Source organism: Chanodichthys erythropterus, chromosome 10 (assembly GCF_024489055.1).
Source record: "Chanodichthys erythropterus isolate Z2021 chromosome 10, ASM2448905v1, whole genome shotgun sequence".
In the NCBI taxonomy this organism is placed as follows: Eukaryota; Metazoa; Chordata; class Actinopteri; order Cypriniformes; family Xenocyprididae; genus Chanodichthys; species Chanodichthys erythropterus.
In genome coordinates this window covers 44487043-44514036 of record NC_090230.1, presented here as the reverse complement: position 1 = coordinate 44514036, position 26994 = coordinate 44487043, and the positions used below count along the sequence as shown (strand labels likewise).

Here is a 26994-nt window from a genome sequence, read left to right as displayed (position 1 = left end):
GGCTCTGATGCGAGAGAGATCTCTCTTATGAATTGCGAATAGTGAAAATGCATCATAGACCAAATATCTTTATATTATAGCAAATTAAAAATGGTTGGTGATAAAATTTGCAAGAATGTTTATGTAGCAATAAATAGGAAATGTATTTAATGAAATTCTCCAGTACCAAAAGCAGAACTGATTACGTTGGAGCTAATTAATACTACAGTCTTTCTTAGTTTAACCTTGAGGCCCATTTAGTATCGGGTTTTGGTCATTCTAATATGCTGATTTGCTACTCAAATAAGTTCTTAATATTATTAATGTTGAAAACATATTTTAATAGTTCAGTATCAACTTAATATTTTTGTGTAAACAAACTTTTTTCAGGATTCTTTAATGAATTGAAAGTTCAAAAGGAATTTATTTAAAAGTGAAATCATTTGTTATATTATAAATGTCTTTACTAGAGTTGGGTAAAAAAATATAGATTTCTTGATTTTAATCGATTCTCACTTTTACGGACCGATATCGATTCTTAAATCCCAAGAATCAATTAGTCTGTTTTCAGTTGATGAAAGAGCAGAACATGTAGCGCGCCTCCCATCCAATAAATCACAATAATCTTTGTGCTTTGTTGCTTTTGATATGAAGCAAAGTCTCAGATTTCAAATGACGTTTTTCTTATTATGATTCAAAAAATAAATACCGTTTTGGCGCCGTTTAATGTGATGCGACAGATCGCTTTAGCGCCTCAGTTAAAGAGACACGGCAGCACGGAGCGCATGTGAACATCCTCTCCTCCGCTTTAATACCAGTTACAGCGCGAAACAAACATGACTAAACATCTGAAGGTATGTTAAAATATACAGTACAACTGTATGTTTTGCATGTTTGAATAAATCAGTTATGACAGCCACAATTTAAATGTTTATATTTCAAAAAAACTAATTGGAGTAGAAATATGATTATGTAATTCTAAACTTTATAATAAAAACATCATTGAGTGTAATTTAAGTGTTTGTATATAAATGTTAATTTTAACCTTCAATATTATAGTAAAGTAGTACCAACTGACTCATGTGTAGTTTACAGCATTAGTTGAGAGATTTTTTCCTCTAGAAAATTTGCCATGTACTGCAGCTGAAATACTACATCCAAAATAATCGATATTGAATCGAATCGAAATTGTAATTGAATCGAAAGCATGTGAATAGTAATCGCATCGAATCGTGAAAATTGTGTCAATACCCAGCCCTAGTCTTTACTGTTTTCTTTGTTGTAAGTCTTTGTACGAAATATTCTGAAATTGATTCTAAAAATGTTGAAAATTTTGAATATGAATATTTTTGAACATGAATATTATTCAATATTTTGAATGTGAATATTGTGAATGGTTGTGTAAATTCTTGGAATGTACACAAATGTGTTTAAGAACACAAGAAATCATTTTTAACAAAGTGTACACTGATATTAACATTTTAAGCTATTATTATTTTCATGCTATGGCTGACCAGAATAAATGACTTATTTAAAATAAATATTTTTTTTTTTGTTCCAAATCTCAAAATAATTGAATAAAATCACTCAATGTTACAAATGAGTCTACTAAATAATATACCGTGCGAAAATTTAAGATTTTATGGCATGCAAGAACCCACAGCCATATTTGTGACAGGTGATTTTCCTCTAAGGGACCCACATGTGTTCTGCTATGGTGGACCTTCAGGGAAAAAATTAAACACCTGCTTGGTGGAAAAACTACACATGCTTAAGACGTGAACACACAGCCATTCACTGAGGGATATGGCACTAAGAAAGACACAAAGCAAACTTTGGGAATCAGTGCAGCAGGCAGAAATTCTAATCACCATCCAGCCCATTACTACACAGTGTTCCCTGCTCCTCTGCCTCTGAGTGTTATTTAAAAGGCTCAATGAGTACCAATTGAGAATCAAATTTCTTCAGTTCATAATATCTTGTCGTAAGGATGCAGGGACTGAACATACAAGACGAACACTTACACACAAAGATGTTTTACCACATATTCTAGCTCTTGACAAGGAAGTGAAGAATCAGATTTTACCAATACGAGACATTTGGTGTTATGTCTCAGACTAATGGTTGGACTCTACAGAAACTCTCAACACAGACTCTCAACAACACTCTCAGACATCATGCAATGCTTCATCATTAAAGTCCATCTTTAAATGTACACAACAATTAAAAAGTTTGGGGTCAGTATAGGCTTGCTACGGTAGTCTGTGTTAACGGTGTTACCGGTGTTCAGTCGCAATTAAAATATTTAATGCAATTGACGCAGTTTCCGTTTTTCTGCGTTATATGATCAAGCTTTTATTCATGCAAATGCTTTTAAACCATTCAAGAGCAACAAAAGAGAATGCGCTGTCTGTGAATGTCCTGGCTGCCTATGTGGCACACACACACAACGCACGCCAATATCGAGTTCTCTTCCGCGCTTGAATGAATCATAATACACAAATTATGCCAAAATGTCCGTTTTGTCGAGTGTCCTCATAAGAGCAGTCTTAAATTAGTTAAATTAACTTAAAGATTTGTGAGAAAATGGGACAGGTGTCAGATCCGCATCATGTGCAGCAGTAGCAGAAGAAGAAGAAGAGGATGCCCTATTACCGGTGTTGTCACATGCGGATTAACCGATGGGAAAAATTTCTCACTGTCACATCCCTAGGGCAGTAATTTTTTTTTTTTTTTTTTTTTTTAAGAAATTAATACTTTTATTCAAAAAGAACACATTAAATTAATTGAAGTTTGATGAACAGTAAATTCAAACAATCAGGAAAAATATATATCTGTTTCGCAAAAAAACTATTTTCAACATTGATAATACGAAATGTTTCTTGAGCTCAAAATCAGCATATTAGAATGATTTCTGAAGGATCATGTGACACTGAAGACTGAGGAACAGCTGCGGAAAATTCAGCTTTGCTGTCTCAGGAATAAAATTGTAAAACATAAAAATAGAAAACAACGATTATAAATGATAATTTAACAATATCACTGTTTTTAATGCATTTCTGATCAAATAAATGCAGACTTGGTGAGCATTAAAGACTTAAAAAACAATTAAAAATCTTACCGGACTTTTGAACGATAAAGTAAACAAGCAGCAAATCAGCAAAGCTCCGAATTAAAATTCCATACTTTTGCTTCTAACATCTAACAGATTAAGGATACATTTTATCAGTTTATGATAAGAGAGGGACAAAAGTTAAGTATATAGTAAATATGCAAGTATTTAATTAATAATTAATGAGTATGCAAGTCATGAGCTATGGTGGTCATTTGGTCTTAAATGCTAAATGCAAAAAAAAAAAAAAAAAAGTAATTAAGAAAATTTGACAAACTGAATCTATAAGACTGCTGAATCTTCAACATGCCATCCAAAGAAAACTACTAATAGAAAGAGAGAAGGAGGGAAGGAAAGTGACTATGAGTGAAAGAGGGTGAACTGAAGGAGGAAATGCTGTTCCTTTTTCTGTCACTTTACAGTGATTTGCAGACAGACAGCTCCATAAAACACAAACCCACAGTTAGAGCATTGTTAACAGATCTCAAAGGAATGTGTGTTTCAACCATGTTTAACCAACAGACTCTGATCTTTAAAATTCAAGGGCTCTAGGATTAAAATATTAATTTCAGTATTAAACAATGCCTCAAATACATATCATGCTTTTAGCTTGAAGACTACCAACCTTTTCTCTGATTTGCTAAACGAAAAAAAAAAAAAAAACTATTTTGAACCTACTTGAAAGCTGTCTGGCTGTGCTAATAGAGTGTATAAATGACCTTGAGCATGATAAGAGAAGAGCGCAAATAAATGACGCTGTGAGGAGAGAACTGTGGCAGAGGGCAGAGAAAAGCCAAGCTGCTCTTTTTTTTCCACCTCTACACACGTCGTCTCAGTTTCTTATCAAAGAGCACAGATGCTGACAGGGAGAAATCCAGCGCTGGAGACAGAGCACTTGCACGCCTGTAAGAAATGTGCCAAGAAGCTAATGTACACAAACACACAACTAGCGTACTGCAGCCTGAGAATGGTGCATATATATATATTATATTATAAATATAATTTTTCTAATGTAAGGACTACAATGGATGATGCAAATTGCAAACATGGTAGCCCACAGCACAAAAGAGTGATCTCCTCAAATCTACATCAAGGCTATGATCAAAATATAACCATACATGAATAAAGGTAAAGCAGAGTTCAGACTGCACGATTTTCAAAGTAGTCGGGTCACTGTTCTTTTCACACTGCATGACTATCACGCGTGCAAGACTGGAGTTATTATTATTATTAAAAATGGTAGCCCGCAAGAAGCTTGCAATACGAATCGTGTAGTCTGAACTCGGCTTAAGAACATCTGAACAGAAACAGTATTCTTCTTACCTCTTGTTTATGGGCTTCTCGTCCTTTTCATAGGGTTTAACGAACCATTTTCCGATGCGTACGAAACTGCGGTTCATCAGACAGCGCTCCAGCAGGTTGTGAATGGCCTTGAAGAGAAGAGTTCGACATTCGTAGGACAGACCGCTCTCCCACACGCCGTCATCCTCGCCTGTGGAGAGGACAAACACACAGAGACCCGGTCACCAACCTGCTGCTGTCTATAAACATTTGATGTGACGTTCATAAGGAAAAGCAATTTGCAGAAGTGAGTGACAGAACACAAACAAAAAAAGAAAGCAGATCTACAACTTTTTCCATACAAAGGCAAAAAAGTATTCACTTTACTTAACTAATACAATAGCTGCAATTTTAAACCAACCAAAAGAAAAACAAACTGCATATCTGCACCATACTAAATTCATTCTGCAAGTTTCAAATCACATATCTCTCTTTAACTACAAAACAGATGAACATTTTTATTACATAAAATGTTCGCTTTCCTGCAGTTTGTCTCCTTTCTAACCAGCTGGACTGAGCCATTTGTTAAAGTCCCCCTGTAGTCAATTTTATCCCTTACAACTCCTCTTTGATCACCAAAATGACATATATCATTTTTTTTCCCCCGTGAAAAACATTTCTTCATACCTTAAAATAACTTAAATGAAACTCTACACCCTTGTCTCATTTAGTATACCCAGAATTATGAATATGCTAATTAGCCCCGCCTCCAATCACTCACACCAGCTCGGAGATCCACTCGGTCAACTTACTGAGCTAAACGCTACACAATGGCATCTCTCTTTACAACGACGGACACATAACGGTAATTAATATGATTAGCCTTTTGCTTGACTACATTATCAAACAGCTAACATTGTGTTAATGATACATAAACCACGTTCCTGTTCACAATCCAGACAGCTGCCTTCTAAAAATCAGTATCCTTAGAAATGCTTTGAACACCTTAGAACATCAGTGGAGTTCATCATAACATCATAATATACATCATACACCCACTATATTGATAAATCTACCTGATTTTTCATATCAACAGAAAAATATACTGGGATAACCTGGGTTCTTTGAGACAACCTTGCACAGTCAGTTAATGAATATGCTAAAGCCAAGGTAGTTGTCGTCACAAACACCAGCGATTTCAAACCAGGTTTTTGAGACCGTCTTCAGATCACTGCAGTTTTAAAGAGCAAATACTCAGTAATGATGTTGACTTATGAATTTGCACATGGTTTGTCTTAAAACATATTAAAAACACCACAAAGACATATAAACATTAAAAACTTGATTTTCACTACAGGGAAACTAAGTCTAAAGAATATAAATGTCAGGTATGTACATGTTTGACAATTTCAAAACAACACTGCATCTGAACACTCAAATTTAAAACAATCCAAAGCCCCTGCTGAGATTAAATCAATTAAAAGCTTTGGCCATTAATTGAATTTAAAAGAAACCTATGCTCCCCTAGTGTTTAAAAAAAAGAAAAAAGATTTCTGAAGCTCTAGTTAATTTTAAAGCAATAAAGGAATCTACTTGTTATTTTTTAAGTTAATTTGAATTTTAAATAATCTGATGCACTGATTCTATCAAACGTCATCTTGCCTTGCACAGACTAGTCTTGCAGGTACAGTGTCCAACGGGGCTGTAAATCTGAGCGCTGGTTTGTTTCTGGATCACGTTCGGCTGTGGCCTCCATGCTTCAGTAATCTCATTAGGAGTCACTGCTTAAACCTGGCAGCTCTTAAGCTCCTTTCAAACATGTCTCTGTGCAGCACAGCTCCCATGAGCACCCAGGGGCTGCACGCATTACACCACCCACCCACACTTGCCCGCCCGCAGGTCTGCAGATGGATACACAACAAATCCACTTGATAAAACAGTAACAAACAGCTCAGATAGGATTCCCCAACACCGCAGACGTCTGAGACAACATAATTGCCACAGTGTTATAAATCAGACACACATTCAGTTTAGGTGACAACACAAATGCACCTAATTATTTGCAGGTAAAAAGCAGCTGAACATTTCTTCCTAACAATCACAACAGGGTGTTATGTGCAACCATCTCTCTGGCCATGGGATGCAAGTTGTGTATATTTAAAACACACTTTGCATGTGTTTAAATAAAAGATATTGTAGTTTGTGGATACTTTGATCAAGCCATCAGCTATCAGTAAGAGTACTGTACACTCAGGTCTGCATAAACTATTTTACCACATTCCTGCACAATCAGCGTAGAAGATTCATTGTGGGCCAAATCATAAGGTCATTCAATCAGAGTGTGTCTGCATGCAGAGAAATAAGCGCAGAATGAACGCAGCTGAAGAACTGGAATCAGGCCAGAAGGCAAATCTATAATTCGTTTATGTCTCCTGAAAAGGCAGCAAGTAGCACAATTCACTTTTAAAGGATGTCATTGATTTGACTAACAGCTTGGCAACAATGAAACACCTTGTCTTTTGTCAAAGCAGAGAGAAAGACGTAGAGAATGAGAGAGAAAATGAGGTGGTTTTGGCTGTCTCATGCATCTTTTAATAGCCTAAGTACAGGGCCAGCTACTTTTCACCTGTACACAGATACATGCTCTTGACAGAATCATTCAAGGTAAGAAACATTAACCTAAGAGTCCATGAAAGTCTCCCATTCATGTAACATCTAAATAAAAAAAATTAAAAAAAAAGTCACATACAAAAAAGGCATTGCTCTTTTTACATCTACCATTTCTTGATTATTTCTTAATATGCAATAGACAACTATAAGTATGCCTCTAGCCTACCAACAGAAGACAGTAGTAGTATTTGGGAAATACATTATTATTTTATTTATTTATTTATTTATTTATTACAATTTTGTTTGATGCAATGATGCTAACGGTGTAGAAAATAACACATTTCAGTGTTATTATGATACGAGTATTTTACTATATCTTACAATATAGTTATTTTGGCTTTAAATACAGTTTTTAATATTACAACTGAAATATCATAATACACATGCCACATTCAAATGATACACTTTTGGGGCAGCACTGCAACATCACATGATTGTAACCGCAATAGAGAAAATAATCCAAAATCTCTACTGGTTGACAAATTACCGGTTTAAATCGTCCATCACTAAGCAAAAACACCATATACTTTTATTATGAAATCTCAGCTATAGGTAACACACCCTGTGTTTTCTCAGACTGTGAGCCAATGCGTTAGGATGGCATTAAGATAATGAAAACCAAATAAAGGCATCACTGTCGCTTCCACTTTCAATAACGGCAAATCATCCGTCTCACTTTTTTTATATAAACAGCTGCTGTAAAACCTGCTGTTGTGTGTCAACGGCATTTCATTCCTCCTTTAAAACAAACTGTCATGCTCACTATTTCTACTGCGGGAAGGAGGCACCTGGTTTCTATCAAGCGTTCCCTATGACCTTGTATCTCATGGTCTAACCACTGCCCACCGAGCGCAAAACACAAAAGAGAGGAAGATAGCTGGCTTACAAAGACACATGCACTCAAAATACTGCAAAACACACTAACTGCACTAAACACTCCTGAAAAATAAGCACATTAAGCCTGGAGTGCAAAATAATATTAAGGAGTAATTCATAATAAATAAATGCATAAATGATGCTGGCTCTCTACATGCTTGGAATTTGAGCTGTGACAGGAATATTGTTGAACTGACAGTGGCTGTGTTTGTTTTGTAAGGGTAAGACACCAATTTTTAGACACTGAGGGTTTTTTGTTTTGTTTTTTTAAGTTCAAGTTATCAAAGGAAACAACTGAATCAACTTCAAGACTCGTAACAATATAAGAGTAACACAAACCACCTTAATTACAATTAATAACAAGTAAAAATTGCATTTATTATATACAATATACTATGTACAATAATAATGAATAGTTTTAAAGCAGACTAGGCTCCAAAAATAGTACACATTGGAAAAAGAGCAAAGACTAATTACTACTAAAATTAAAAACCAAGTAAAAGAAAATATTTTAAAAAAAATTATAACTAGGGGTGTCAAAATTGACACGTTAACTCAAATTAATTTTAACGGCACTATTAAAGGTGCCCTAGATTCAAAAATTGAATTTACCTCGGCATAGTTAAGTAACAAGAGTTCAGTACATGGAAATGACATACAGTGAGTCTCAAACTCCATTGTTTCCTCCTTATATAAATCTCATTTGTTTAAAAGACCTCCGAAGAACAGGCGAATCTCAACATAACACCGACTGTTACGTAACAGTCAGGGTGTACGCCCCCAATATTTGCATATGCCAGCCCATGTTCCCAACATTATGAAAGGCATTAGACAAGGGCAGCCAGTAACGTCTGGATCTGTGCAGAGCTGAATCAACAGACTAGGCAAGCAAGCAAGAACAATAGCGAAAAATGGGAAATGGAGCAATAATAACTGACATGATTCATGATATCATGATATTTTTAGTGATATTTGTAAAATGTCTTTCTAAATGTTTCGTTAGCATGTTGCTAATGTACTGTTAAATGTGGTTAAAGTTACCATCGTTTCTTACTGTATTCACAGAGACAAGAGCCGTCGTTATTTTCATTATTAAACACTTGCAGTCTGTATAATGCATAAACAACTTCATTCTTTATAAATCTCTCCAACAGTGTAGCATTAGCCGTTAGCCACGGAGCATAGCCTCAAACTCATTCAGAATCAATGTAAACATCAAAATAAACACTACTTACGCAATGAGACAAACACTTTGTAAAGATCCATTTTGAGGGTTGTATCTGTTTGAACTTTTATGTTGTTTAAGGCAAGTGTGAGCTCTTGGGGCGTGGAGCACCAGATTTAAAGGGCCACACTTCCTGAATCGGCTCATTTCTAAATTATGCCCCAAAATAGGCAAAAAAATTTGTTTAAAAAAAAATCTATGGGGTATTTTGAGCTGAAACTTCACAGACACATTCAGGGGACACCTTAGACTTATATTACATCTTTTAAAAAAAAAAGTTCTAGGGCACCTTTAACGCGTGATTAATGCAGCAAAATATTACATAATTCTATAAATGCAACATTTCTGTACAAAACCCTTATTATAATTATTATAATGAATAACTGCAAAGTTTGAGAAACATATATATATATATATATATATACATATACATTATATATATATATATATATATATATATATATATATATATATATATATATTATATATATATATAAAAAAAGTGTAAAAATTATATTTACACAGAGGTGTAAATATCTTCACTTGTCTCACAATTCGATAAGGATTCAAAGAGTAACGATTCAATTATAAAACAATTCTCTATGCATCACAATAAATCTTCTTAAATCTTTTATTAATAATAATTATTATAATAATAATCACAATATAGTTTTGTTATTTTAACTGTTATTAAAAATAAGAACAAGAATCCAAATAAACAGTAAAACAAGTACAAGAAAGAAACAAATCAATCAAGAAATGAATTAATTTATTTAACTTTATATAGAAGCATTCAAGAAATACAGAAATTTAATAACCAAATGTAAAAAAAAAAAAAAACACTGCATAGTCTTTAGTGTATTAATTACAAATACATTTATTATTATGAAAGCTACAAAAGTTATTTACTCAAGAGAAGTGATTGATGCCCTCTTTTCTTTTGTTGCCTGATTAACATTAATGACAGACAGCAGCAGGTTTATTTTTCACCCCGACTGATTATGTTCATTTAAGACAATCAACATATTTGACAGATATTCTGAAATAATTCTGTGTGCATCTGACCATTCAAGTTCAATACGCCACTAAAGAGAAGTGATTTCAGTCAGCACAAGTAACTGCGTTCACATCGCCGCCGGCGAGAGCGTCAAAATGCGCCATGGCTGCCCTGCCAACAACGCTGTACTGTGCGTTCAAACCCCCACCAGCGGGAGGGTCAAAGTAAATGACAAGTTGTGGCAACCAATCAGAATCCTCTGAAGTGAGGACCTCTACATTCCAATTGGTAGGTGCTGAACTGCGTCATAGCTCATTACCATAAAGTTGACCTGACTTCAACTCTCCTCAACGCTCTCACCGTCCAAGATGCACCCCGCCGCTCTCGCCGGAGCTCGCCGCCGGCTCACATTGAAAATGAATGACTTCCTATCACTTTGACGTTCCCGCCGGCGGCAGTGTGAATGCACAGTAACACGTTGAGATCTTTTTCATGGCTTATTGCACTTAACTCTGTTTAATATCAAGCACATCCTGCATTTTCTTTTCACATTCATGCACATTCTTTTCGTAAAAACCAAAACATCAGATGCAAGTGCTTTGCTTCCTAAGGACAAACGCAACTTTTTATTAATATATAATAAGAGTAGCCTACTCCATTTACAATAACTTAATATGTACAGCACATTAATGTGTAGAAGTCCGTTTCATTACATTTTTTAAAATTTGATTCTTTTGTTTTTATACAATGCAGATGCATCATTTACATCAGCATCACAAAAACGATTATATTCCACAGCTCTATTAACACATATATTATATAAACTTTAAACTGTTTCAAATATGTGAATTCCATTAATAGAAACAATAAGAGAAATTCAGAGCTTTACCATAACCTGACCACAGCCAGGAGGCCAGAACATGCTGGTCTTTTCAGCAGTTCCCTGTATTATTCAGTACACCAGCAGTGAGCACCATATTATCATCCCTCAGACACATGGGCTCATAATAGCAGGACAGTGAGCCCTGCCCCTTAGTGTAGAGCTGTTCCCTACAGCCACAGGTTCCTATGCAGGAGTCATTAGATCAGCTGTAGGGTCATTAAACAGAGAGATTAATGTCTGCTCAACCATTGGCCCCAGGGGATTGCGCCAGACCAGGGAAGAGCCAGAGCCGTGCGCTACAAGAGCCTCATCTCTTTCTTCCTGCTTATTTTCTCTGTTGTCTCTTTCCCTCCACCTCCATCTTTCTTTAATTCTCTGTACCTCATCTTCATCCTCTGCTGTAATCTGTCTTCCCTCTCTTTCTATATGCACCTCCATCCCTTTCTCTTCTCCTTGTGCCCTTGGCTTTCCTTTCTCTCTTGCTCTCATTTGTTCTTTTTCTCTGATTTTGAGTGCAGAGCCATACAAAGACTGGAGAGCTTCAATTACTTATTAATGACTATTTCCAAAGATGACATGAGAGCACAGCAAGAGAGAAAAGCTAAGGAAAGAGAAGCATAAAGATGGAGGAAAGAGAAGGCAGGGCTCCCCCTTTTCTTTGGTTTGGGGAATTAAGTACAAAAGCCAATGCATCATCAGGACAGGGTGAACAAGTCTGACCACACCATAGTTTCAGCAGCACAGACACAACACAAGCAGCAAACAGCACTCACTGAAAATTTTAAGTGCATTTCAGAGACAGATTAATGAGGAAAATAATTATCAATAATGATTGCAGCCAATACCATAGATACTACACCATCTATATGATGTCAATTGTACCAGCTCCAATTTTATTATTATGTTTCATAAATTATGAAACACTTCATAAGTTTGGACTTAGTATGTTTTTGAGAAATTAATACTTTTAAACAGCAAGAATCCATTTATCAAAAGTGAATGTAAAGACAGTGTTACAAAAAAAATACATTTCAAATAAACGCTGTTCTTTTGAACTTTGTATTAATCAATGAATCCTTAAAAAAAAAAAAAAAAAAAATTACCATTTTCCACAAAAACATGTCAAAAGTACCTGTACTTCAGTACCAAGACAGTACTGAAATTTTAAAAATGAGAACCGGTAGTACCGAGTTTCAGGTATATTCGGTACCTGCTGCCAGGTGGCTGCTTTCAAATGCTCCCATATCTGTGTAAGCACTCTATGAAGAGCGTGAAAGGTTTCTATGTACAACGTGCTTGTGAAGCGTTGATTGTTGTAGCCAAATCACAGACATTTCTGTTGAGAGTGTGAATGCAATGGCCAAAGTTAGTCAGAATACACTCAAAACACTGGTGTTTTGGTTCACCTTGCCTGCTTTAGAGTTCTGCGTGCTCGCACATCCTTCATTATCACCAGTAAAGCGTAAATAAGAGATTCATTGTGGAGTTTCGAAAGCTTTTTTTTTTTTCTATTGTAGCGAGAGTTTCGCAGGAGTGTAGATCTCAGTGAGCAGGCACTGAATGTAGGCCAAGTGATTGACAGCTTCAGTGATTATAAAGGGAACGCTCTTTGCTCTCTTTCTGTTTATAATAATCCATATACAATCTGAATACATGTTTTGTTTTTCATGCTGCTTAGTACACAGCAAACATAACAGTATTTAAGGGGCTGTTTACACAACACTGTTTTCAACTAAAAACAAAAAACGTATGCCTTTTGGCCGTTCATTTACACGACAAATGTGTTTTAATGGCCTGAAAATGCAAACTTTTGTAAACGGGTTTCATAATGGAAGTTCTTAAAAACAATACCGTTGTCGTCTCCGGGTACACTGCAAAAAGGCGAATCTGTGAAAACAGTGACGGCATGCAAATGTACAAGACTTCCGATTTATTAGCCATTATAGGGAAAAACATGATGCGTCTGTAAAAGAATGCATATGCACGTAGTCTTTTCAAAGTGACATTGCTGACTACTTGTCTGGCATGCGTAATACAGCGTTTTTAGTCATTTTCGTGGATCCATGTGAACAGGGATAGTTTTCGATAACGTTGTCATTTGTATAGAAAATGAAAAAACCTTTCCACTTTTAGTACATCGTTGTCATGTAAATGTACCCTAAACGTGGGACTGAATCCGACACTGCAAATGACAGTGATATAACCATAGCAACAGACGGAACAAAACAATCGGATACTGTAGGTCATAACAGATATGCATTAAGAGTGTAAATGCAAACAGACCTGTCACTTATTCTATGTAATGAGTATGTTTCTTTGGCCTTCATTTTATTACTAATTTTTCACTTGATCTTTTTATAAACAATGTTTATTTATAAACATTTGAAGGCTACATGCTGTTAAAATGTATTATTTACTTCTTAATTATTCTCAAACTCTTTTAAAACTATCATCTAACTCAGTTAAATTTATTATTTTCAAATAGATAAAAATAAATAAATAAATATTTTCAAAAGTTTTTGCTATAGTACCGAAATTGGTATCGAGAACCGTGAAATTGAACTGGTATTGGATAACTGGAATTTTTGTACCATGACAACCATATTCAACACTGATTTATAAAAAAAAAAAAAAAAAAAAAAAAAAAAAAAAAGTTTCTTTCTTCCCAGAAACTATTACCAGAAATTCCATATTGGTGCATCCCTACTGAAAATGCTTCCCAACAACACTGTCCTAAATCACTAAAAACATGTTTTAACCAGGTTTCTTTAATCTAAACGGAACATGTAATCATTGATCTATTTCACATATCTGCAGGTCTTGACCATTAAGCGAAACAGAAGCTACTTTCAAGCAAAATGTAAACTGATGTCTGCAAGCATTAACGGAAAGGGTATAAAATAGATTGTTATTGACAACTGCAATTGCACATTTTAATGGAAACAAAGCCCTGGCATTACAGAAATAACACAGTCTTGAAACAAAGGCCTTAACCTGTCGAATGGCACAACAAAATCAACAGGGGGAAAAAACAAATCAGACCTCAAATCAGACAAACAAATCAGACAAACGGTGAGAACAACAAAGAGGATCTTTGAGCGTTATGCCGAGCAGCAAACCACCAGCAGTGTAAATCAACCCAAATCTTTCTCCTTCAATAAAACAAATGAAATAACACCAATTTCAGATGACCTAGAAATGTCTTTTTAACACTAAACAGAATGTGTTTGTACAAGACCCATGCTGTTTTCTGGTAGGCATCTGGCACAATGTGTGATTGTCTGATCATATTGCTTGACTGTTAAGGTTTTCCAAAGTCTGTTTAAAACTTGGGAAGCGTTGCGGAAACAGAGGAGGGTCAGGGAAATTGAGAATGACAACAACGCACCTTCTGAAGCAAAGCAACTTGTATTATTTCCTTTTGTATCTGACATCATTTCCTGTTGGAGGCAAAGCTCTCCAGCAATGGGTCAAAGGTCAAAGCAAGCCGAGTATTTACAAATGATATTCCTGGGATGATCTCACTCACAACCACCCCTAAGATTTTCAGACACGTAGTGATGTCAGAGAAAGGCAAAAGCAGACATCATCTCCTCCAGTGCACTCAGTTCTCTCTCTGTAGATGGGATCCAACATGTTTTCAAAGAACCTTTTCTCTGAGCAGCTCAGCTCTGTGGCCCGAGGGTTCACACTACACACAGCTTGCCAGTAGAAGATTCCTGCTCTTAAATGCATGGCTCATGTGTCTGACAAACAGTTCCAGTCAAGCCGCTAGCACACTTTCAGTGTGCCTAAGAGTCAAGGCCTACGTGACATCCGGACAAATACTAAATAAAGTGTGTTCATCACAACTTATGTCATTATGTTGGTGGGAGAGTCTCAGAGGTCAATCCGGAGTTACTGCGACTGGTGGGCTCTTAGCGGGCTCTTGGTGTACTTGGCTTACTACCCCAACTAACACATGTACACATTACATGTGCAGCATAATTTCTGTACTACATGGAAAAATTAGTTTTATAGTGGCTCCACATAGCAAAAGCTAAAGATTGACCAAGAATATTGACTGATTATATATACTTGACTGATTATATGCACTGAAGGAGATGATGTCTGATTATATATATATATATCAATCGATTAAAAAAATAAAATCACATTTTTTCTGTAAATGTTAGAATTTTTAATATCATATTGTAATAATTTCAGTTACTTTCCAAAATAATGTAGAAACAACTTTAACACAGTATATTTTAAATATTTGTTTAATGGCATCTTTTTATGAATGAAGGCCAGTATCACTGATAGTAATACTAGTACGGAGGTCTCTAAGAAATTGATTTAAGACATTAATTATAGACATTACAGTATTACTGAAATATACAGAAATTGAATAAAGTTATCAAACACTTTACTGCATAAATTATAAATTAAATATAGTAATCCTTATTAAAGCTACAATTTTCACTGTTACCTTTGTTCTTTGATTAACATTAATGACAGACATCACAGCAACTGGTTTATTAGGCGGCTGTGAATTTAAGACCTGCCGCTTCCAAACATGATGCGGATCTGACGCACATCTCATTTTCTCAACTCTTTAAGGTCTTTTAAGACCTTATTTAAGGTCTTAAATAAGGCCTTAAATGCCAATGACACGACATTCACAGGCAGCATGTTCTTCTTTTTCTTGTGGCACTTGGAAGATTTAAAAGCATTTTCGTGAATAAGAGTGTGCACATATAATGTAACGCTACTAAAATTATGACAGAAAAAAACGGATGCTGCTTTAATTGCATTAAAATGAAAAAAATTAGTTGTATTTTTTAATGCATTGTTTGACAGCCTTTGACTATTTGTGTATATAATATAATATAATATATATACACGCAAATATACATATAAAAAAAGAACTCCTATTTTGCTGGGAAACCCGTCAAAATCAGAGCAACTGGTGCTTCAGAAAACACACTGTATTTTTTTTTAACACATTTTTGCATACTTTCTTATGTTATAAGCCAATCTATGGAAGGCAATATTCCATTAGCAAAGACTGTGCTCTCATCACAAATTTAAACATGTCATTTAAAAAAAAAAAAAAAAAAAAAGTGGGTATGAGCCTTAATTTCATAGCCTGAAAGCCCATCAGACTTCAGCATAATGGGTATCACCAGCAGCTGTCTTTGAGCTATGCGGTAAACAGGTAGCCCTCGCGAAAAAACCCAGAGGAAGGAGAGAGAGAACAGGGGAGAGAGCGGGAAGAAAAGAGAGAGAGAGAAGCTGCCAGCACAACTCGCACCACAGGGAGACTGGCAGACGGGGGAGGGAGCGAGAGAGTGTAGCAGACGAGTGTCAGAGGAGGAAAAATGAGGAAGAAATGAGCCCTACAGCAATTACCCTTACAGACAGACTACAGCTCCTTAATTTCTATGCAAAAAAGATCAGAGAGAGAAAAGAAAAAAAAAGAAGGAGGGAGGCAAAAAGGGAGAGAGAGGAAAAGCAGAGGGGAGGGAAAGAAAGACAGAAAGGAGGAGGGAAAAAAGACCTTATTCATGTCTCGTTCTGTGGATGCCCCTGGATAGAACCGACATCAGCAAGCGCCACCGACGGGAACAGAGAGCAGGAAGGGGGAGGGGAGGCGATCGGACATTTACATAAAAATAGAGGGCCATGGTCTACCGAGGAGATGCTCATTTACTCCAATGGCAGTTCAGTTATTCCAGATCATTCCATCACATAGCAAGCGGAGCGCTGGGATTGGTTCTCTCCCACGTTCCATTCAGAGTCGGGAAAAGTTGCCTCTCAAACATCAGCCAAATGGCCTCCTGTCTCATTACATCTCCGAAACAGCACTCCATGTTTTCCTCCACTCGCTGGGTGATTAAATACAAGGCTTCAGAAGATCCGTCAAGTTCTTCCATCACTTGCTCTTCCCTTGGGATGGGAGAGATTAGTTAGCAGACAGGAATGGCACTTGCTGCAAAATTTTCAGACTTTAACAAGCTGTAGATCTGATGAAGGGGGTAAACTATGAGAAGAAGGAACAAACATGGAGGGATAAAAATGTGAAGGCACCAACCCAAGAAAAAGCCTCTTAGTTTATGCTTGGTATTAAAATGCAATCACAAGTGCGCCACGCTGAATACAGGTGTAAATGCGGTTCAAAATATTTTGTGATCAGATCATTGAAATCACATTCAAACGAAGTCGCATGTGACCACACTGTCAATGTAATCCTGATCCCTCATCCTGATGCAGATTCCCAGACTGCCTACTCAACTGTAAATTCATCACTGTGCTAAAACAAAGATTTAAACTTCAACAGTAATGTGATGCTTTAAAAGAAAAGAAAAAAAAGCGCCTGTTTTTTTTTTGTTTTTTTTAAAGCCTGTTGCATGCATTGATCTGAACATATTCATTACTTTAACACATGAGACATTTGGATAATACAAGCACTTGACTAAAACCCTGGCAAAATGTGGCAAGTGTTCACAAGGGATGTATTTGAGATGCATGTTTAACAGTAACACTAGGTGTAAACAGGATCTTATCATCTAAGGGTAAAATTATGATTAAGAGATCAGCAGCTCTATCCACTAAGTAAAATGCAAATCTTCAGATTTCCAAGCTTTTTTGAGACTCCTGTGACTCAAGGTTGTTTCTCTTTTTTAACAAAAGGCTGAAGTATGGCAAGACACATGAATTTCAGCCCATTCACTTGGTTCTAGAAATCTCCTGAGACATGTGTTGCTCAAGTGGAGCGTACAAAAGAAGTGATAGTGCCATCTCTCACTCTCTCTCTCTCCCCTTTAAAGTCTCACTGGACCTGCTGTTCACTGATTCACACCTCCATTGCCAGGGTGCCAGTAGGGATCTAAATCAGGTGCTCTGTGGTCCAGAGCAGGGGAATATATTTACACGTGTGCACGTCTTAGGACTCGTGCATCCCGTGGGTCTCCACTGTGTTTGTATGAAGGCCAGCAGAAAGACAACTGCATGTGTGTTTGTGAAAAAGACATCAAGACGTGTGCGTCAAGAGAGATGTCGAACGGGCAGCAGGTTCACACGTCTGTCGCAAGTAGGGAAGGTCAAGTGGCAATGACCCTGCTGATCTCAAGACGACCACAAGTATAACATTTTATCCTGACACACAGGCTGTTTGACACTTTATCTGATCCTGAGTTAGTTGAACAGAGAAGCACAGATGCCTACAAGAGGAATTTAAAGTACACAGCTTAATGCGACATTTGACATTCTGGATTAGCACTCACATAAAATGAAATGTGTTAATTTCATTGCAGATTAAATCACTCGAACAGAGTTCTTCAAACAGAATTCCCAACACCTTATGACCAATTAAAAGTCTTCCTCAACTTTTCCAGCTGTTCTAGATGTGAAATCTCTAACCAAATATTTTATTTTCTAGCAGGGCATGGCTAGAAAAAAAATATATTCACCCTTAAAATCACTTTTCCAGGCTTGGAAATTTGAAATTTTCCTGATATTTCCAGGGTTTTCTTTGACCATGGGAATCCTGTTCCAGAGACCAACAAGTGTAGAAAGAAACAAGAGGTGTCAAGTGAAAGAGAGAAGCACTTTTCCCCTGAAAGTCAGGAGACACAACACAGATGCAGCTATTATAGAAAATATCTCTACAAACGAAAGGAAAATATAGCAATATCTCTTGTGGAGAGGGACATTATGGAATTGGTGAATTGGTCATTCTTTTGCCCATAAGGCGCTATTTCTGTCCCTCTTCCAGCACAATGAACTGTAATGAGGGAGGGTCAATAGACAAAGGATAAAAAAATAATAAATCACTTCTTCCTATTTCTCTATCTCATCCCATTTTTCTTTCCTTCTGTTTCGCACTGTAAAAGGCAGCATGAATAAAGATGGGGCAGGTCCATCTTCCTGGTTCAGAAGGAAAGGTGGAAAATGAAAGCTTTTCCGCAGACATCCATGATGCTTTCTGCTCGTTCATGCTTCGGTGCTCTTCATTATTCCATCCTTCAAAGAGCTTAAGAAATAAAAATGAGGCAAATCTTCGATATTTCCTATTCCTTCCTTTTGTTTTTTTTTTTATCAAACTGAGGGATTTGAACTCTCATACATCGGTTGAGAAGTGACGGCATCACACAGACTCCACTGCTCTGTTTCTAACAATGCAACACAAACCCAACACAACAATAACCCTCAGGTCTGGGTTAGCAGAGCGAGAACAGATCTTAAAAGAAAACACAATTACAAAAGCATTTCACATGATTATTCACGCCACACTGATCTACAGGTGATAACTTCTACAGAGATGAATCAAACACCTTCAGACCAGTCTGTTCAAACAAAGAAGAGGCTCTTGATCTATTTTTATCACTCTAAAGGTTCTTGTAAACATTAAAAATATTGTACCGTGCATAAATTTAACGGCACACTTTTTAGGTTTATCCGCGAGCGACAGACACCGACTGCTAAACTGGGAATGTAGAAATAAAAACCAAAGATCTTTGCATGGGCCTACGGCACATTTTGATGACGAGTAACTTAAATGCACACACAAAGAGTGTGTGGGTGTGAGAGAGGAAGGAGGAGGAAGAAATTCAGAGAGACCACAGTCGATCGAGAAAGAGAGATAAAGTGGGCGAAAAAGGAAAAAAGAAACTGAAAAACGCAAAACAAAAGAAGTATTCGTTAGAGTCAGCGACTCGTGTCTTAAAAAAAACAAAAAAAAAAACATAGTGAGCTGCCAACCTAGACAGCATCAAAAGGCACTAGGGTTGCTATGACCCCATATCGCAACATCTCTTATTTAAGTATCAACTTGGTACAAAAGTATCACTACTTTTCACACTGATTATATGCATTTCAAAAATAATGATGCTCAAAAAAGCTGTTTAGGTAGCCAGCTCACTAGGTTTTGGAACAAATTCCAAGTTGCACTTCACAGCTTACCTGTCAGTTCATGGTGGATGAGCTCAGAGAAGTTGGGATCGTCGCCCCACCAGAAGAGCCAGAGCTCCCTGCGTCCCTGCCTCTGGCTCCGCCTCCACACGCTCAGCACATCTGCCTTCAGACAGCGGCTGAAGCTGCAGAGGATGGGGTCCTCCTCGGTGACTGGGAATAGAATGGGAGCCGAGGTCGGACCTTGCCACACGTACCTCTTCCATTTTATCCCCGTCAAATCAGCCTGTGAGAAAGAGAGATTGCGTTAACTTCTGTCAGTAAGGCCGCTCACCACCTGCGAAAAGACATATTCTGCAGCATCTAAAAGTCTTAGTGCTGATCTATTATCTGGTTTTAAGACTGAAGATAAACGGCATTGATGTGATGGAACAGACCCTAGACCAGCAGCACTCAAGCTATGAAATACTTAATGGATCTCAGCCAAGGAGTTAATCCTGCCTTAATGATCCACTGTAAGATCAGCCACGCTCGGACCCGATTCAGATAGCAGAGATCAGAAAACAAGGAGTGAAGAATTAGAGAGATAGAAATGGGTTCAAATCAAATTTGCTTAACAATAAAGATATACTCACGGCCAGGGCCATAACCACCATAGACATTGAGGGGGACAAGTCCCCCCAAATAATTAGAAATGGCCAAATTGTCCCCCCGAATATTTGTTGCTGCTCTTCTGCACAACATTATGAGCTGGCCAATCAAATCCACGCAGTCGGGCCGTACTGTTCATAGAAGACGAGTGAGAATTAACGCAACTAGGGCTGGGCAATATATCGCATGCGACTGTCACATGTATTTCGTCAGTAAAGCCGGTTCCCTGATTACCATTAAATCGCCATCACCTGCTTTCAAATGGAGCGGCATTTAATAGACAGAGCCGTAGTTCACTGACAAGCTTTCATTATCGAAGGCGATTCATCTGCGATAATGAACACGATATTGTGCAGCTTTTCAGTGAACTACGGTTCTGTCTATTAAATGCCGCTCCATTTGAAAGCACATGATGGCGATTTAGCGGTAATCAGGGAACCGGCTTTACTGACGAAATGTGCGTGACAATCGCATGCGATATATCGCCCAGCCCTAAACGCAACACTTTAGTTTAAGCAGTGAAAGAATGTGTGGTGAGATATAAGTAGCTAAACATTTAATATTTGATGACTGTTTTACAATGGAATTGTTCAGCGACAGAGTAATATTCAGTGATGCAAACTATTCAGCATTTTTATGAAAGTTCTAAGTTTTGAATTGAAAATATGCTATTCACATGATTAATGTAATTCATAACTGAACCTGACGAGACAAGAAACGTTTTGCGTTTTTTACATAGACATACGGATAAGTGTGAATGTGTGCACATTTAAAAAAAAAAAAAAAAAAAATGTTTTTGCAAATAATTTAAATTGAGCACTTCATAACTACAGTAGACCTGAAACGTTTACCATTCATATTTCTTTTGTGTTATTCCCTTAAATCCCTTGTAATCCCTTTAATTATCTAATTCCTTTAAATATAGAGACCAATAACAGCAACCCTCCCAAATGCAAAAAAAGAAAAAAAGAAAACAACAACAACTTTGTTCCCCCCAATATTCAAGACATTGTTACGGCCTTGCTCATGGTGAAGTTCATTTTCATTCTCCGTTTAGGGGTTAAAGTTCAAAATACGTGAGCACCGATATACTGTTATCGAACATCTGATGCCGCCCACTCTGCTGAGTGTGACGTTTAGTTTAACAAATTGTGCTGCACACTTTCCTCTCAGTAACAAAATAAACAAAATTGAGAAAACAGCAAGCATTTTAATAAAGCATAAGAAAAGCATCTGATCATTGCAATGTGGATACGTTTGTTTGCACAATCTTTGCAATTCGGCACTCCAGTAAAGTCATGTCACATAACACTTTATACAATAGATTGCTTAAAAATCAAGCAGCTTTACCGTATTAAACATGAAAAACAGTGTCAGTGTCTCATTTCATCGGAAGTACAACTTCATTTTCTACACTAAAGCAGCTTTCCAATGTGTTTGTGTTTTCTCTCGCGGAAAAGATTTCCATGTGATAGAAGGCTCCACGCACATCTACCTATTACGTACTTTCCACGGATCAATGGTAGTACAAAGATGTTTACCAGCCGAAGTGGACTTTTCCAACACTATCTCACAAACAATTCGTACGCATTTTATGAGGTGGCCTCACGCGTACAAATTCATACGATTTGTCTAAACCCCAATGACGGGTACGTTTAGGGGTTAGGAGTAGGCAATTCGTACAAATTCATCCAAATTTGGAAACTCATAAAATACGTACAAACTGCCATGAGATCGGGTTGACAATCAGTTCATTCTTTGATTTTGTTTGAAGTATATTGGGGCCTTAAAAGTGTTTTTGAAGACCAAATGGACAATGGAGAAAGCAAGCAGGCCTTAAATACATAAAAAGCCAGAAAAATGGGAATACACATATGAAAGGGGGGCAAAAATACCCACATCATCAGAGCACAAATTAACCAATAAAACATACAGCGACTTTATACACATCCTTAATTGACTTGGCAGGACAGGTCATGCAGACCTCAGCATTTATAAAGACAACACCACAAAAACAACCATTAACTGTTATAATCTGAAAACTCTGACCACTGGCAAGCCTAACAGCGGTCATTCTCTCTTGTGCACGCCTAGTTAGAATCAGAGATGGAAAAACACAGAGTAAGCCAGGTGTTTACAGCTATGTTCGCAATAATGCTCATTTGTTGCAAAGTGAAACTTGTTGCAGCTGTTGGAAAATATTTCCATCTGACTTAGGAGTGCAGATCAAACACCTGCAAAATATGCAAAAAGAACATCTGCAGAGGATGCACTGAAAAAAGATACAGCAGCAAAAGCTGTTACACACTTGTTACTGAAACTAAAAATGGGACAAAACTAGCGGTCGAAGTTTAGACCGTTGATGACAGCTGAGGGAGGGAAAAAAAGTCAAAATGGACTTAAAGGCAGAAAGAAGAATTTGGCTGAAATATAAGAGCAAAGTAAACAACCTCATGAAGCAATACACTTTTCCAGCACAAAAAAGCCAAAAAGAGATGGAGATCAATATGGTCTAAAATTAGTAACAACCACAATATGCAAAAACATCAATGGAAAGTGTGCAGGTTTTAAGAGCAGGAGTCATGTGCGGCTTGAGGAATCTGGCTCCTTTGACTTTCCGCTTAAACTTGAGTGGTTTGTTGGGTCACGGCCTTCCACATAACTTCCTCCTTTGTCACAACATCTTTCCTTCCTCTCGCTCCCTTTTTCACTGGAGTTTTACAAGAAGTCCTCTGAGTGCTGCCATGAACGGCAGCAGATGCTTCTCGTGAGAATCAAAGCAAACAGCTGAGCTACAGGTGAAGTGACACCAACAACCTTTTTGAGACGCACTCCATCTAACGGCCTAAAACTATCAGACACTTTCTCTGTTGCTCTCACTCCCAAGAGACACTTATCAATAGCGTCTGTCTCACATTGCTTCAGCCACTCAAAAAAAGTCAATCGGCGCCCGAAGACCAATAGCCCCTGGAGATTCGTCCAATGACAGGAAAATAGCTTCACATGCACTCCAGATACAAACTGTGACTGTTTTAAATCAATTTAACTGAAAGATTTCATCTGCAAGCGATTTTCACAAGCATAACCACCACACTAATCCAGCTAGTGTAACAAAACTTGAAATGTCAATCTCAGGAAGCCACAAGTTATCTGCAAGAAAACGTGCATCAGACAACATTAAAGTTCATCTCTCTGGCAAGCATTTTTATTGCTATACTAGACATAAATAAAGTGAATAAACATATGACTAAATCGTCATTACACTCACAACATTAGTTGTTGGCTGATGATTCTTATTAAAGTTCCTTGCTCGATTTCAAATCACATTTACTCTTCCTGCTTGGCTAATATAATGCACTAAAACTGAAAAAGATGTGTGCGTGTGTGTGTGTGTGTGTGTGTGTGTGTGTGTGTGTGTGTGTGTGTGTGTGTGTGTGTGTGTGTGTGTGTGTGTGTGTGTGTGTTATGAGGCAGCAAATGTGTGTGCTGAGGTGAGACAGAGTTTCCCATGAGTTGCGCCTTACAGTCGTGTGCTAAAATTACACCAAGCAAAACAAAACGGGGTCAAACACTTTAAGAGCTTACATGTACAGAGAAATATGCAGATAGGTTTTCTGCATGATCATATGGGGATGCTTTTTTATCTAAATGTTCCACATGCCTTGCATAAAACAAATGTAATTGACATTGGGGAAAAACGTGAGGAGGAAAAAAGGTGGCACACCTGTAACTAAATAATAAAAAAAAAAAGCGCAAACGAGTTTCTGGAAAACTGCAACTATTCATATTCAAATCATCAAGCAATACATTCAAAGTGTGCAAACACGTTCTCAGTGGAGCAATCCATCTTCAGACAATATCAGAGATTGCGCTGTGGCAGTAATAAAACAGAGCAGGCATTAAACTGGATAAGCTGAAGTTATATAATTCACCACAAGGCCTTGACACTGATCGTGAGAGTGCGTCTGTGTACTTGTTTTGCTGTACTAGTGAGGGACACATTTCTGAAAATGTCAAATATAGCAAAACCTTCTCAGCAATGAAAAAAAGCTGCATTAAGAGAATAAATAATGTGTTTTCAAATCTAAAAATGCAGGGCTGGGCCATAGTAATTATAATTAGCTTAATCTAACAACAATAGACACCAATGGGACACACCAGTATGTGTGTACAAGTGTCTGCACGTGCGTTTAGGGAGCAGAAAGTGCCGTAAACAAGCCTGCAGGCTTCAGGAATGCCCCATCTATTTCAAACCCCATGTCTCTTATTGCAGACATGAGGTAAACCCCAAACCCAGCATTGGTTATTTTGAGCCAAACAACTGATGCATGGCTCACATGATTATTGCAAATACACCAAAACTGACAAAATTAGCAGGAAAAAGGGCAATTCCATGAAAAGGCTGACTTTTAAATTCTGAAAGGGAAGTAAATTTCTGTACTCTTTTTCATCCTATTAATTGGTTGTTAATAAACGCTTTTAAGTGTTTATAAACTGTCATCTTTAATGTGTGTTGGAATTTAGTTATACTTTAAAGTTTTACTGATTATCTTTGCCAGTGACTCAAGGAGGTAATGATACTGAGCATGCTTGTTTAATATTTGTTAACAAGTGTTTAATATTAGAAAGGGGAATTGAATGCAGATATTTCTACAAATATACAGTTTTCAATAATCTACTGACAATCTTACTGAAAGAATTATGTCATTATGACAGTCATTTGAATTATGGAACTGCACATTACTTTAATAAGGTGAAGTTATGATGAAAACAAAGTTGACACCTAACCTTGGAATACAATTTTTTTATGGCATTTTATTTAATAAGACTGCACGTGCGCTGTTTCTTTAATTATACGAAAAGAAAATGCAAAATACTAGGTATAAAATACTAAATTAGAATAAATAATACGTATTTGATGGTAAAGCAAGGAGTTGGAAACAAGTGATAAAGATTTAAAAAAACAGTTTTTGTTTACGTGTTTAGAAAAATGCTTAAAACCTGGTGTGACGTTTGTATTGTTAAAATCGTTGCTTTAAAGGCACCTTTTCGTGGAATGAGCCAAAATAAGCCTGTGGAGTAGCGTGTAAACATTCATGTAAACACCCCCGAACACAAGAACGTGGAGTTTGAACTGAAGTCTAAAAGGCTTTGTTTTGCACAACTCTTAAAGTAATACATTTTAAAAATTAGCAGAGTAATTTATACTTCCAAAAAGAAAAGTGCTGTTAAAATGAAACTTCAACTTTCATTCTGCCAACTCTCTTCGTTACGTGCAATTTACAAACACGTAAAATCAAAACACGCAGTCGGTTTGCGTTAAGCCATCAGGTGCAAAATACTACAAACATGTAATCTCTTAAGAAAAGCTTACAAACAAGCAAATAAACAAGGAGTGTGTGTTTGAATCACACATATACACTGGGCCCTGATCCTGCTCGCTCTCTCTCCACTGGGGCTGATGTTAGCATGCTAGGCGGCTAAAAATGGCTGCTTTTTCCTTTTAGTTTTTAAATCTCTTACCAGATAGAATAGATTGGAATGGCAGTCCTCCAAGCTGGCCCCGTTCGGTACGAAACAAGAACTCATCCTTTCACTGCGCGCTCGAACATCCCATCATCGGGCTTTCCATGGAAAAAGAAAAAGAACGTTTCTCCAAATTCGAGTCGAATGTGAACGGAATTATTTTTAAACAATCGGTGGGGGAATGGAATTCAACAGCCCCATTCGATCGCTCGCGCCTCCCGCGTTCAGCCCGAATTAGAATAAAAAAAATAACGGCCTTAACCGTCGACGAGGCTGTGAGGGAATAGATTACATGTAAAAATAGAGGAGGAATGTGTTATTAAAATAGAAAAAGAAAAGGGAGAGCAAAAAGAGGCAACTCTCCCCCCCTCCCCCTTGGCTTAAAAACGGTTTTAGCTTAAAAACGGCTCTCTTATGCCTCCATCCCCACCAAAAGCGGTTTAAAAACGAAGAACATTCCGCGTTAAAAGCGTCGAAAGGTGACGAGAAACTACATTAAATGGCTCATTTTCATTTAAAAGCGTATAAGGTCTGTGTTCCTGCTGGTTTCCATTTGAATTCATGGATTCCTTTCTCTAATGGCGGCCACAGGGAGAACTCTGCCTCCCGGAGCCCATTGGCTGCTCGGCGGTCATGAGGGGCGTAACAACACTGTACATGACGGGCGCTGCCGCTAGGGGAGTCACTGAGCAGATACTATTACAACTGTCAGACTTTCACCCTGCGCCACCTAGTGGCAATTTAACCCATTTATTATCAATTATTCCCACTTGTTTTACTCATTGGAAAGCACAATGAAGTAAACTACACATTATATATATATATATATATATATATATATATATATATATATATAACAATAAAAAAGAGATGATTTTTAAAACAAATTTATGTGTTTT

The 26994-nt window shown here is 37.2% G+C and overlaps 1 protein-coding gene across 1 annotated transcript in view; it reads right to left on the bottom strand.

Annotated features, from left to right (window-relative positions):
* The window catches only part of med13a (mediator complex subunit 13a), an 88482-nt gene extending 61824 nt beyond the window's left edge, over window positions 1-26658 (bottom strand). Inside the window, exons 1-3 of the mRNA XM_067397876.1 lie at window positions 26093-26658; window positions 19970-20204; window positions 4415-4583 (exon numbers count right to left, since the gene is read on the bottom strand). Coding sequence (XP_067253977.1) covers window positions 4415-4583; window positions 19970-20204; window positions 26093-26158 — 470 coding nt within the window. The 5' untranslated portion in view covers window positions 26159-26658. The remainder of the gene's footprint in view (window positions 1-4414; window positions 4584-19969; window positions 20205-26092) is intronic.
* Window positions 26659-26994: the final 336 nt, after the last annotated feature.